Genomic DNA, 14201 nt, shown 5'->3' on the forward strand with positions numbered 1-14201 from the left:
TTTCCACAAATACGTGCTAAGTCCTGAAACAGAGATGCTCTACCCTGGAGAGTCTCACAGTCAGAGACAAGGAGACAAGGACACTGCAGTATGACATGCATCATGCCAGGGATGCTGGATGCCCAGAGGAGGGACATGTGATGTGGGGTGTCAGAGAAGGGCCCTGGAAGTCATCAGTAAGCCCCTTTGGCCTCTACCAGAGTTTGCCCCAATTTGGCCATGAGCAGTGCAGGGCGCTGCACCAGTCTGGCCCAGCTCACGCCAGGACCTGCCCCAGGACCTCAGGGAAAAGCCCCACCCTCCCCCCAAAGGGGCTGGATTGGAAGGAGCTATGGATTTCCGAGCAGCTCACCCACACAGATCTCCTCGATGCCCCTGGCCCAGCCCCTCCCTGTTCCCAAGTCCCAGAGAATCTCCCCCTGCACCCCTCTTTGTACAAAGAAATTAAGTTTCCCTGGCTGTTAATTGAATTACACTGCTGGAAAGCAGAGAAGTCGTATCTCGTTCTAGCCTCCTGTGTCCTACTGGAGCATTGTGTTGTCTTTGTGGCTGCTATTAGCACTTGTCACGCAGAACACAGTCCCCGCCCCCTCCCTGGCTCTCCCGCCTGCACCCCTAATGCTACCGTCCCTGACACCCACCCTAGGAGTGGCCTGCTGAGGCTGCCCACCACAGAGAAACCATAGCTTTTTGGTGACAGCCAAATTCCATTTCCCAAAGCCAGATACTGCGTGCACGTGTGGCATACAGACAGACAGCGAGAGGTGGCCAGCCCCTGCAGCCACAGTAGCACAGGTTGAAGGAGGGAAGCACTGCCTTCTGGAAGCCTTGGTTCCCTCATTTGAAAAATGGGGATAATAAGACTGACTTCTCATGGTTTTGTTTGGGGGAGATCATTGAGCAATGAGCCAAGAGGCAAAAGCATCCAGCTTATTGCCTGCTCCATCATGGGCATCACGGCACAGAGAGGCCGTAGAGGTTAATCAAGAAATACACTGGGACCTGGGCTTTGGAGCCGGGGAATAATAACAGTACCTACCTCACTGGAGTTAATTTGTGTAAAGTACTAGAATACTGCCAGCACACGGCACATGGTAAGTTCCCAGTGAAAAGTAACCACAAAAGTGTGTGTGTGTGTGCATGTGTGTGTATCTGTGCTCCTGCAGGTGACTGCACACGAACATGTCTCCGCAGAATTCTTGGGGTCTGCCTTCAACCCAGAAAGCCCTCTGGGGCACAGCCGGAGTTCGGTGCAGTGAGGGATCAATCGTGTTTATTACTGCCATTCAGTGGAGCAGAGAGACCTTGTGGTCCAGAGCAAGAAGCAAGGGGGAGGTGAAGGGAAGAGGAGAGCAGATGGGGGGGCACCTGCTGCCCTGGGCTCCCCTCTATTAGGGGGCTGCCTCGTGAAGCCCATCTGTACAGTGGCCAAGGGGGCTGAGGCCCCCAGTTTGCGGCCGCATGAGGGCACCGAGGCCCTCGGGGGCCAAGGGCGGGGCCTGGGGCAGGGGCACAGTGGCAGAGTTCTCTATGCCTGTGTTCGCAGGAAGACCGTAGGGCAGGAAGAAGAAGGGAGGCAGGTTCTCTGCTTCTTGCCCAGGACAGCGGGCTAAAGACCCCCATATGCAAGGAGAGTATGCCAAATCATAGAATCGCCTCCCTAAACAGTGAGCCGGATTCCCAGACCATCTTTGCCTCTCTCCAGAGACCCAGGCACCCCCAGGGGCCCAAAGAGAAAGGCCTCCGATCCCTTTGTTTGTTTTTTTCTTATTTGAATCTTCTCTGCGATGCCCCCATTTGTCTACCTCTAGAGCAGGCACTCTCTGCCTCCCACTGCAGCCCTTTCCCTAACCAGCGAAAACCACTGGAAAATTCCTTCTTAGGCCAAATAGGAGGTCTGTCCTTCCCTGTTTGCAAAGAGCTACTGTGCCTTGTCCCCCCTCCCACTGCCTGAAAGTCACACATCCCCAGTTTTCAGCCACTCTTGACATGGCATGATCTGAAGTCTGCCCATCTTCCTGGTCCCACCCCAGCTTGGTAACATTCTCCATCAAGCAGAGTGCCCAGAACAGGACGTCAAGTTTCACGATTCATCTGGAGCTTGTGATTGTAAGTCCTAGAGAGCTGGGGACTAGTTTTCCCAGTGTTGCCTTACCTTCTACCATTAGTATTAGAGCTTTATTTGGTAAGCATTGCCCTCTCCCATCTGTCCGCTTTTAAGATGCACTGCGTTTACTAGCAGTGTGACTATGGGCAAATCGCATCTGCTGTGGCCTCAGTTTCTTGATTTGTAAAAGGAAGGGTCCGTGTAGATGATCTGTACTGGTGTCATTCAACAGAAACAAAACGCGATCCACATATGTAATCAAAATCTTCTAGTTGTCATATGCTCAAAAAAGTAAAAAGAAACGTGAGATTAATTGTAATAGTATATTTTATTTAATATATCTAAAATATTAACGTAATTGATATAAAAATTATTAATGAGATGTTTTACATTCTTTTCTCTCTTCCTATGTTTTTGAAATCCAGTGTGTACTTTATAGTCATAGTACATCTCAGTTTGGACTGGCCACATTTCAAGTGTCCACTGGCCACATGTGGCTAGTGGCTACTCTATTGAGCATGATCTGGGCTCTGCAATGCTAGGGCTCTGTGATTCTGCGGAATAGCCTGGCAAGGAACATCTTAAGGTGTGCATGTATTTATCTGATGCTTTTCTTGGAACAGGAGAGAGGCATAAGAGCTTTGGCGTAGGGACAGTACCCAAGTTTCTCGAGCAGCTGCTACATGGCAGAGACTTTACATATATGGACTCTGCCCCTGTAACAACTCTGTGGGAGCCATAGCCATCTCACAGGTGATGAACCTGAGGCTCAGAGAAGTGAAGCGTGCTGTGTTGAAGGCCGCATAACTGGTAGAGACACAAGTAGAACCCACACCTGCCTGGCCCCCAAGCCCTCCAAGCTGGGTGGGGGCCACAGAAACCTTCTCTTCTTTGCTGATGGGCTCCCCTGACCCTGCCCTGAGCTGTGGAGCTATGAGGAGAGTGTCGGGTTGTGCTGTGTGGTGCTCATTGCCATAGCAAGCAGCCAGCTGGCAGGAGGTGAAGTGAGCCCACCGTAGACCCCAGATGTGGTTTTGACTCGGGGCTGAAGGACCAAGTGGGCTCTGAGACCCGTCCAGGATCTCTGGAGGCCCTGCTGTCTCTGGTTGCCCCCGTGTCTGTCTCTTTGAACAAACCCGATTGAGAAGACAAGCTCCCTGAGGTGGGACGGGCATATATGGATGTGCAGGTTGTGCACTGCACGAAGGTATATGGCCTAAGGGGCAAGTAGAGTCTGAAACCCAGTACCTGCTCCGCTGGCCAAGTTGTGGCTCCTGGCATCAGTTTTTATCCAGCCCAGAGGAGTGCCTTTGTAATTCACACACAGGCCCCGGACAGGCTAGTACAGCCCTACCTGGGGAGCAGAACATGGATGCGTTGCAAATTTCTCGCTCTAGTGCGGAGTCTTGAAGTCCTCCTATCAAAAGACTCTTCCTTTTCCCTCCCTTCCTCAAAGCTCCGACCTATGCTGAGGCTTGACCCTGCTCCCACTCCCTATTCACACACACACACACACACACACACCCCCACCCATCTGCATGAACATCCCCCAGCTCCTCTGTGCTTCAGCAGCAGCCTCTCAGGAGCAGGACTGCCCTTCCCCAGGAAGGCCTCAGCGCTCGCCCGCCCAGAGGTCCCCGGCCCCAGTCTCTGACCAGTTGTTTCAGGAGAGCAGGAACAGCCAGTGGGCCTCTCCCCCCACACCCCCGCCTTTCCTTCCTCCAGGAAAAATGGAGCCATCTGCAATGCAAGGCCCGACTTGTTGATGTAAAATCTTACTCTATATTCCACCCAGGTTTATACGAGTGAATTATGCAAATCTTTGATGGAAAAATATTCCTCCGCACATCCTTGAGAGTGTAAAACCTTAGTCAATAATTCATACTCGGATGTCTCTGACTGCAGACTTTTTCTTCATTATAACTTGTACCTCGTTATTTGTCTTCCGCATTTTATTGTATATCCTGGTGTAATGCCGTGCATTATAAAATTTATCTGCTTCATTATTTGATGAGCTGGTGTTGTGGATTGTTCTGAGATCCTGGCTCAGGGGCTGGGGCCAGGGCTGCCCTCAGTATCAAGTCCCACACGACAGAGGCAGAGGAGATGACTGGCTTCACGATGTGACTTCAGGGACACCAGAAGCCACCCTTCATCCCCCACACCTGTTCCAAATGTCTCCTCACCACTGACTGGCGTCTCAGGTGGCACCGTTATGGCTCCATGGCTTCCTTCCTTTCTCCAAAGGCTTATTTGTCCTTAGAAGTCAGATGACCCTGGAGAGTCTGCTGGGAAGAACGTTGTCTTAGTAGGTCTTGAAAACTGGAGGGGAGAGAAATCCTGAGGACGCTGGGAGGGAGAGAAAGGGCCAGCCACTGAAGTGGAGCAGGGACACAGTGCCCCCAGGGGCCCCGGGGGGCAGGGAGGCTGCGAGAAGAGAGAAGACAGAGCTCTCTCTCGCACGATTGCCCAAGCAGGCCAGTGATGGGCTATGTGAGCTGGGTCTCTGCTCTGCAGAACCCAGTGTGAGGAGGGGTCTTCCCCGCCAGGAGGGGTGTGGGGGATGGTGTCTGATTGTTGCAGTCCACCACAGCGCCCCCTAGTCTGTGTACCCCTGGACGGCTAATGGGCACTCCTCCCAGGACAAGAGCCTGTACTCTGAGAGGCAAGTTTCCCCGGGAAGGTGGTGAGGAAAAGGCAGGAGAAGAACACTCCTCCAGATACGTCAGACCACTGACCTGCCCTGCATATTGCTGCCTCTGAGCCTTTGCTCCAGCAGGTTCCACTGCCTGGGGTGCCCTTTCCCTGTCCCCCATTTAGGTCATGCCATGTCAGGTGCTGTGTGTTCCTCCTAGCATAGTACTTACCACTCTTGACTGGAATTGCTGGTCCTGTGGTCTGTTCTCACCGCTACAGTGAAACTCCCTGAGATCAGGTTTGTCCTACTCACTGTCACCTCCAGAACCCAGCACGAGGCCTGGCACATAGTAGGTGCTCAGTAATTGCTTGTTGAATGGGTGAGTGTGCCTTCCCAGACACCCCTCGGTCAAAATTAATTTCTCCCAATACCTCAGTGGAACGTTCATCGGATTTTCCTCATTTTCATGTTGCTCATGCCGCCCCCTCCCCCATCTCATGTCATGTGTGTCCCCCAAGCCTGACATGGTGCCATGTAATGGCATAGGTGCTGGATGTGTGTTTGTTGAGTTGGATGGAGGAGAAAGGGGACAGGATTTCACTGGCAGCTGAGACCATCTTTCCCTCTGCCCCTGCCCTCCTTGTGCTGCTGGCCAGAGTGCTCAGGCCCAGAGGAGGGTCAGGCTTGAAATGCCTCTTGTCAGGGTAGTGGGAGGGGTCTCGGATGCCAGCCAGGGCCTCGGTTGTTTCATGATGATTTTCTCAGGTCAGTGGGGTGGGGGATGGGGTGGGATCTTAATTATAAGCGGTGCTATCCAGGGCTTTCTGTTGCACTTTACTGGGAAGAATGGGAGTTTCTCAGCTGTGAGGAGGGGTAAACCAGCTGCCCGCTGAGCTGAGACACAAAGCAGAGGCCCCAGTGCTTTAGAGGAGGGCTTCTAACCCGGGGTCCAGAGACCCCCAGGAGGTGTGAGGATTTGATTCAGGGGCTCCGTGAATTTGGATGGGGGGAAAAAAATCACATCTTTTCTTCGCTAACTTTCTAACTGAAGTTTGGTATTTCTTCCATTTTGCACATAAGCAGCGAACCGCGGCAGTAACGGTTCCCGTGACAATCACCAATAGAATCCACAGATGTTTTCATGTCACAGCTGGTGCAGATACCTCACCGTGTCAGGACGCTCATCACTACTACGGAATTGTGCTAATATAACCCAGCACTAGATCTTATTGATCAAGAGTGATAAAGAACATATACTGATACATGATATACTGTATCTAAAGTTTACTTTTGAAGGTTTTTCGTATTTGTATAACCATACTTCAATACATCTGATTTCCTTTGTAATTCTATGTGTGTTATACATTTTAAAGCATTCTGAAAAAGGGTCCACTGGCTTCACCAGAAGGGGCCACGGAATATCAGAACCCTGGTGAAGAGAGAGGCTGCCCGTGTCATGGGTGGGAGGGGGAAAGGTGGCAGGCACGTGGGGTCTCCTACAGCCCCCTCAACCTTTAGTAGACCTTTCCTGGGGCTGAGGCGCTCTGTGGGGAGTGGCAGCCAGAGGCGGGACTTTTGGGCAGCACGCGGTCCCCTAGGCTGGCCTCCCCCCTCACTGGGGCCTTCTGTGCCTCCTCTCCCCCCAGTCCCGGCCATGATCACTTCCCACCCTAACACCACCATCGCCATCAAGGGCCACGCCAAAGAGCTCAACTGCACGGCGCGGGGGGAGCGGCCCATCATCATCCGCTGGGAGAAGGGGGACACGGTCATCGACCCTGACCGCGTCATGCGGTACGCCATCACCACCAAGGACAACGGCGACGAGGTTGTCTCCACGCTGAAGGTGAGCGCCCACGCACCAGTCTCAGGGGGGACTCTCAGAAAGTGGGGAGCCTGCAGCTATTACATCTGTATCCAGGTAAATGAGGAGTCTGGGAGCCCCTCCTCACACCCCAAAAAGTACCTCCTGTTTGCTAGCTGTTTCCATTTGCTAGCTGTTTCCCTTTCTCCATCCAGGAACCTATGCTTTAACCTCACCATATCTCCTTTCTGACAACCCCACAGCCATTAAATGTGTGGAACCCTCAGTCCTTTCCTCTTTACCAGAAGCTCTGGGCTCCATTCTTCCTCTTGGGACCCCTCAGCCCCTCCCTGCCTCCCTCCCTCCTAGACCTCTCAGCCCCTCCCTCCCTCCTGGACCCCGCAGGCCCACCCTCCCTCCTGGGACCCCTCTGTTCCTCCCTCCTGGACCCTTCTGCCCCTCTCTCCTGGAACCCTTCTGCCCCTCCTCCCCTCTCTCTCTCTCCTAGACCTCTAAGCCCCTCCCTCCTAGACCCCTCAGCCCCTCCACCCTCCCTCCTAGATCTCTCAGTCCCTCCCCCCTGTGGCCCCTCAGCCCCCTCCCTGCCTCCTGGGACCTCTCAGCCCCCCTCCCTGCCTCCTGGGACCCCTCAGCCCCCCTCCCTGCCTCCTGGGACCCCTCAGCCCCTCCCTGCCTCCTGGGACCTCTCAGCCCCCCTTCCTGCCTCCTGGGACCCCTCAGCCCCTCCCTCCTTCCTAGACCTCTCAGCCCCTCCCTGCATGGACTCTTCCACACTTCCATCCTTGGAAGTTTCTGGGAAGAGGAGCGCTTGACAAAGCCCCTGGTGAGTCCCCCTCCCAAAAGAAGACGGCCTGGCTGATCCCTACTAGAGTGGCCTCCCTTCAGCTGACCAGCTCTAATAGACTCTCCCCATTTCCTCCCTCTCTCCCTGTCCTCCTGCCCCTGCTGGCCACCTCCCAGCTCAAGCCAGCTGACCGTGGGGACTCTGTGTTCTTCAGCTGCCACGCCATCAACTCATACGGGGAGGACCGGGGCTTGATCCAACTCACTGTGCAAGGTACCCTCCCCTGCCCCACCATCCCAGCCCCTCCGCGAGAGACCCAGGTGCCCACTAACTTCACCTAAAGAGCAGGGACATCACCCACACCATGGGGGAGGATAACAGGAAGTGGCCTCTGAGGAAAAACCTACCCCCACCCTCCTTCCTACCCAGAGTAGGTGATAAGGGCCCTTCCAGGCACACTTCAGACAGTGCTATTTGCAATGGCTACAGTCCCTGTAGAGCACACTGCTGCTTCTAGAAGTGGGGGAGCCTGGGTTTGTGGGCCCAGACTCTCGAGGAGGGTGGGAAGGAAAAGTCAAGCTGAGAAAAGTTGAAAGCTTCACATGGGGGAGAAACAGGCCATCAGCTCTGAGGAATCCCTCTGAAAGGGGCTGCCCTCTCCCAAGCCAAGGAAGAGAGGGGAACAAAGCAGGAGGCCAAGCGGACCCTCCTCTGCCTCTGAGCCCTGCTGCCAGCCCCCACAAGTCCCACCTTGCCCAAACCCCAGGGTTCCAGGGCCCTTGGGTAGACCACAGGTGACACCAACCCCCAGGGGTACAGCAGAGCCCTGGTCCTCTCTGGGATTAGGCAAGAGGCCAAGCTCTCCCATGCCATCCTCACTTCTTCCCCCTTCCCCTGCCACATCCCAGAGCCCCCCGACCCCCCAGAGCTGGAGATCCGGGAGGTGAAGGCCCGGAGCATGAACCTGCGCTGGACCCAGCGATTCGACGGGAACAGCATCATCACAGGCTTCGACATTGAATACAAGAACAAATCAGGTAGGCTGAGGGCTGGGCCCGCCATGGCCCCTTGTGCTACGTGCCCTGACTGTGCCCCTCTGAGGGACAGCCCCTGGGCCTCAGGGCTGCCCATGTAAAGCAGACTCACCAGCACCCACCAGTGCGCAAGCCCCTGTGGCTTCCAAGGGGAGGGACACTGGTCAGGCTAGGAATTTGGGAGGCAGACAGAGGGACCCCCAGTTGTTGGGGAGAGGGGGTCACCCCCTTCTTTCCGGGACTGTCCCCGGGCCAAGGTCCACAGGGTAGACTCATTTAAAGCAATTTAAAGGCCCTGAGCCCAGGGGCTGTGGGCTGTCTGTGGGGTCTGAGACATCATGGTTTTGGCTGGGTCATCTGGTCACTCCTGGTTTGGGATGGTGGGGATGATTGGGGGTCAGAGAGCTGGTCCTTGCCAAGAGTGGGTCATCAGGGGATGGAAGTCCCTGGAAAAGCTTAGATCTAAGTTTCCTCCTCCTGGAAGTCCTCCCAGAGCCCAGGGACCCAATCTTGCTTCTGTCTGGCTGCCTATCACTGTGAAGCCCTGTGTGACAGAGTGAACAACACGCCCCCCGGGTCTCTGGGGAAATGGGGGACCCACGTCAGGTGGCAGGCATGGCAAGGAGGGGGCCTCAGAGGGGACAAGAGGTCTGGAGGGAGGGAACCAAGCCAAAAAAGAGCCACAGGTATCCATGTTTATATCTGCATGACCATCTCTGGAAGATAAGGAACTGGCAAGGGGGGAGTGGGGGGGGTGCCCGTGAGATGACACCTGGGTGGCTCCACCGCAGGAGCGAGAGGAAAGCACATTTCTCATTCTAGATCCTTTTGTCCCTTTTGGATTTGATACCATAGACCTGTATAAGCTTTTCAAAATAATTTTAAAATATAACACAAATAAAGAGTCTGGGGAACTCAACGCTCCCCAGTCCCCTTCCCCACCAACTCTCATCTCTCAGGTCTTAGCATAGATCCAGGGTTTTTTTCCCCCCAAAGCCTTCCAGACTCTTCCTGTCTTCCGTAGCACAGCACATGGTCATTCGCTGGCTGGCTGTCCTGTCCTCTAGATGGTCCAAGTCTAGTCCCTGCTGTTTCCCAGCGTCTGGCACAGTGCCCGGCCACGTGGTGGGTGCTCAGCAAGTGGTTGTTGAGTGAATCGAAGTGAGACACAGTGAAGCAAATCTCTGAGCTGTGGATTCACCTCTTGAGAAGCAGCTTTGTCCAGGGCACCGGCTCGGTCATCTTTGATACTGGTTTCTACAGGGAGGAGCCCTGCCCTCAGAAGCTTACAGTCTAGCTGGGGAGAAAAGTCAGGTTGCAGCAGGCCATGCAGGAGTCCACCCTGAGTGCAGGAGGAGGGCCACAGAGAAGGCAGGGGCGGCCACCAACGGGGGTTGTCGGGAAAGCATCTCTCTGGTCTGTGTAGATGCTGCATTGCACTGGGTCTTGAAGATGGAAAGGTAATGGCCCTAGATTCAGAGGAAGGGCAGAGCCTGAGCAAGGCACCATGCACTGCAGGGAGTGGCCCCTAGCAGAGGGCGCCCAGGTACAGTTCCTGGGCAATAGGGCCAAAAGGTGCTCTGGGCCAGGTGGGGAGGGGGCTCCGGGCTGAGCTTTTTCTTTGTTGGGGGAAGTCGAGAGCCACTGACCATGTCTGAGCCCCCAGAGAGAGACTTGGGGAACATGGCGCCTTGGAAAAATTCATCTGGCATCCATGGCTGCTGCAGCCCTGCATCTGGGGCGAGGTGATGAGCATCAGGGCCTCTGTGGACAAAGGGCTCAGAGAGGAGAGGAGGCCGACTGTGTCCATCTCACACCTCAGGCCTTCCTGAGGCTGGGCATGAGCTGCCCAGGAGCCAGACAGGAAGGGACGGTCCCTACGTATGCAGGCCGACATCTCCATACGGCGGTACAATCTCCATCTCTCTGCCAGGCTGGCAGGGCTCTGCTCACATCAGGGGTGGGGAGTGGGTGCCTGGCTGTCACTCACACCTCCCCCCCGCAACTGCCCCTTGTAACTGCCTCCCCACCCTCCTCCCGCGGACTGCCCCCTTGCCTGCTCCCCACCCAATGACCACTTTGTAATGTGTGGAAACCTTTCCTGGGGCACCGCTCAGCAGGGCGAAGCTGAGAACATCACACATCTGGAGAGCCATGCAGAAGGAAAGGCGGGCATGGAAGATGCTATTTTCAGAGCATGTCCGCGTCTTCCCTCAACCCCCTCTGGCTCCCCTGCAGGATGAGGAACTGCCATACCCCACTCCAGAGCTGGGGGTGCCAGGAAGGATGGACAGGGTGGAGAGAGAGGGAATGGAAACTCAGCCTCAGACTCTCCCTTTGACAAGGGCTTTGCACCTATAAAAAAATAAATCACAGAGTCAAGAGCACAGAGAAGCCAGCTGGTCCCTTCCCCTGCCTTTGGGTGGGACTACTCCAGACCATCCCACTCAGACGGGCTTCTGTCCCGGCCTTTGGGAAAAGGAGTTCCATGAGAACTGCAGTGAGGTATCATTGGAGGCAGGCAGAGGCCGTGAGCACAGCACAGCTTCCTCATCTGTCAGGTTGGAACGGCAATGCCTACCTTGTGGGATTGTTTTGAGGATTAAAGAGAAAGCATCTAGTATAGGCTATAGTAAACCTTTAATAAATGTAAGTTCCACTCCCCCTTCTAATTCAACCACAACTCATGTGGCAATTTATAGTCCTATGGGACTTGCAGACTGAAATATATGTGTCTGTCAGTCAGCAACATGTACTGAGAGCCGGTAATTTTTTTGCAGAATCATGCACCAGCCATGTGGTAGGGAAAGAAAAAGAAATAATAGACACTGTTGCTCTTGGAGCTTACGATGCAGTTGAAGTGAAAACACACATTGCATACACGTGCACACACACGCGTGCGCACGCACAGTTTTCAGAACCACGACAGAGCACTATCCAGTCCCATGTAATACACCACAAACTGTGTGACGTGAGAACTGAAAAAGGTCTCCAAGGGAACGGATAGGTGAATCAAAGGAATGAGGGGGGTGAGTACGTGTGTGTGCATGTGTGTGTGTGTGTCTTCAAGTACACCTTCTCATGCGTGTGCAATAGTGGGACAAGAACCATTCTCAAAGCAGAAGACGGGTTGGCCAAGTGTCAGAGCTGTGTGATCTATGGCAAGCTACGTAACGTCTTTGGGCATCTCTTTATCTATCAAATGAAGACAATGACATGTAACTCTCAGGGTGGATGCAAGGATTCAGTGGGTGTGATGACCTCTGTGGAGGTGCCTAGCACAGAGCCTGGTGCATCCTAACCCTCCACGGGTCTCCATCCCATGCCTCTACTCTCCGTTTCGCTCCTCCTCCTGCCCCAGACCACGCCCATCCTGGATCCAGACCGTCTGCTCCTGACTCCTGTCTTTGCTCCAAATGTGCCTTTGCCACGTTTTATGCCATGTTGCTCATTGTGCTAATTTTCCAGGGGAAATTACCAAGTCTGCCCTTTCTAAGCCATCCTGCTCATGCTGACTTCTCCTGGCCCCAGGCAGCGGAGTAATAATACATGAATGCTGAATGATAAATAGCACCGTCCACACAAATCTATCAGATGGTGCTGTGCAGATTTAAAAATGCAGACACCACATTTTGCCCCTGTTTCCCAAGCAAGGAGCCATGGCTGTGTTCTTTGAGGATGGCCCTCCAAGCTTAGAAGACAGCCTCATGGTGCGAACTGCCGGCCACCGTGGGGCGAACCAGCCTGGTGTGGTGTGCCGTTCTGTGTGAGCTGGAGTGTGGCTGTGAAACGGACTGGTGTTGGGATGTTGTGAGGGGTCATTGTGACCCAGGGAACCTCTTCTCAGTGCTATGGAGAGATTGCCATGGGGGGCTCAGAGCTGTGATGCCAGGAGAAAATCAGAGATGCAGAATGGATTTGTTTCCCGAGCGCAGGCAGCTAAATGCTCCAGATGTGGCTTTTGTCCAAGCTGTTCCCCCTCTACAGTAAATGTGTCTCCTGAAAAACCAAAAGCTCTGGGTCCCCTCCCAGCAAGCAGTCCACAGAGTAGAAGGCACTGATGTCTCCCTAGCCGCTTCCTTATTTTTTTAAGAAGAATATTTTGCATCATAAACCCTTTGATGAAGAAAGGGAGAGAGAGCCCTTAATGAAATATGTTAATCTGGGTAAGCCAGGCTCATATGAAAGGGAATATTAAAAGAGACAATATTCGCCAAAGCCGGCTCAGTACTCGGAGAGAGCTGAAAGGGAAAGGGAAGGAAATAAGGCTCCTGATTTCAGCTATTGAGGGTCAGAGAGATGGCAGTGATCAAGTTTGGAAAATCAGCTAGAGGCCACCAGATTTGACTCTGATGCATTAGCCCAGAAGGGTTGTGGAGAGAGAGCTGTTTTGTACCAACATCAAAGATGATTTGGGAACACAAGGTCAAATCCACCTGCAAACGACAGGCAAAAGCAGAAAAAAAGGGGCTACTCTCTGGGACATCCCCCCCCCAGCCTTTCTGTCATTGGCAGCTGAGTGAGGCAAGGAAGGGAAAAGCAAAGGATATTTATTGTGACTACAAAATGCAGGGGAACTGCAAGCCCAAAGTCAAGGACAAAAAAGTGGCTCTGATCTAAAACCAAAAATGGGTTTTAAGTGCCCAACACATGCCAAGTCAGGGAGACGGGCAAAGTTGTAGACCTGGCTTCTGTCTTCAGGGAGCTTAGCATCTCCTTGGGCAATTGCCACTGAAACATGAGTCCTCAAAGGGAGATCCTGTGCAATGAAGAGGACTCTAAATGCTGCAGAGGAGAAGAGTGGTGAAAGATGGGGCTGGAAAGAGGGGCACAAGCCAGATGCTGCAGGCCTGGGTCACGTTAAGAGATTTTATCTTTATCCTAAGAGCAAGAAAAAAGTATTGAAGAGTTTTATGCAAGAGGATGGCAGTATCCGATTTGTATTTTGGGAAGACCATTCTCCATGCCAAGATAGAGTGTTTGGTCTGTAAGAGGTGCTCAATCATATTTGTAGAATGAATGATGACTGCAGTGTGGAGAACAGATGGAAGGGGGCACACAGTGGGTTCTGGGAGACTAGCAAGTTAGGATGATATTTCCCTGGTCCAAGTGAGAGATGACAGTGGCTTGGCCTGGGGTAGGGATAGAGAGGGAGAGAAGTGGAGAGATTCAAGAGATGCTTGGGACACAAAAGCTATAGGACTTGATAGGCAAGGAGAGAGAGGGAAGAGGCAAGAAAACACCTAAGTTTCTGGCGCAACATGATGGGTGGTGGTACCATTTCCTGAGACGGGGAACCTAGGAAGGCAATGAGTTTACAGGGTGTATGGGCAAGACTTCTGTCTTGGACATGGTGAGTGTGAGGTGTCTGTGAAACATCCAAGAGGAGATGTCAAGGAAACAGATGGCAATAAGGGTCTGGAGTTCAAAGGAGAGGTCCAGGCTGGATACAAACCTGTGAGTCATCTGTGTAGAGGGAAATAGAAGCCATGGGGGGAGAAGTGTATGGGTGAAAGGAGAGCCTAGGATGGAGCCCTGAAGAACTCTAACCGTTAATGGTGGAGTATGGAATGTGCACCTGTAAAGCAGACAGAGAAGGAATGGCCCAAAAGATAAAAGAAAAGCCAGAGAGTGTTTCACCAGGGAAACCAAGGGAAGAGTGTTTCAGGAAGAAGGGAGAGGTCCGAGTGTTAAACCCACCTAAGAGGCCAAGTGAGAAGTCAGGCTTGGTGACCTGGGGGTCACCTATACAGTGAAGATGGGGTGCTGATGTCATAGGAGGGTGTGAGGAGGAAATGGTGAATGGCTACGTT

General features: G+C 53.4%; 1 protein-coding gene across 1 annotated transcript in view; it reads left to right on the forward strand.

Moving 5' to 3' along the window:
• Positions 1-14201, forward strand: part of DSCAML1 (DS cell adhesion molecule like 1) — a 347819-nt gene that overhangs the window by 289847 nt on the left and 43771 nt on the right. The window contains exons 12-14 of the mRNA XM_058545136.1: positions 6392-6591; positions 7531-7627; positions 8263-8391. Coding sequence (XP_058401119.1) covers positions 6392-6591; positions 7531-7627; positions 8263-8391 — 426 coding nt within the window. The remainder of the gene's footprint in view (positions 1-6391; positions 6592-7530; positions 7628-8262; positions 8392-14201) is intronic.

This window comes from Diceros bicornis, chromosome 7, assembly GCF_020826845.1.
Source record: "Diceros bicornis minor isolate mBicDic1 chromosome 7, mDicBic1.mat.cur, whole genome shotgun sequence".
Classification (NCBI taxonomy): Eukaryota; Metazoa; Chordata; class Mammalia; order Perissodactyla; family Rhinocerotidae; genus Diceros; species Diceros bicornis.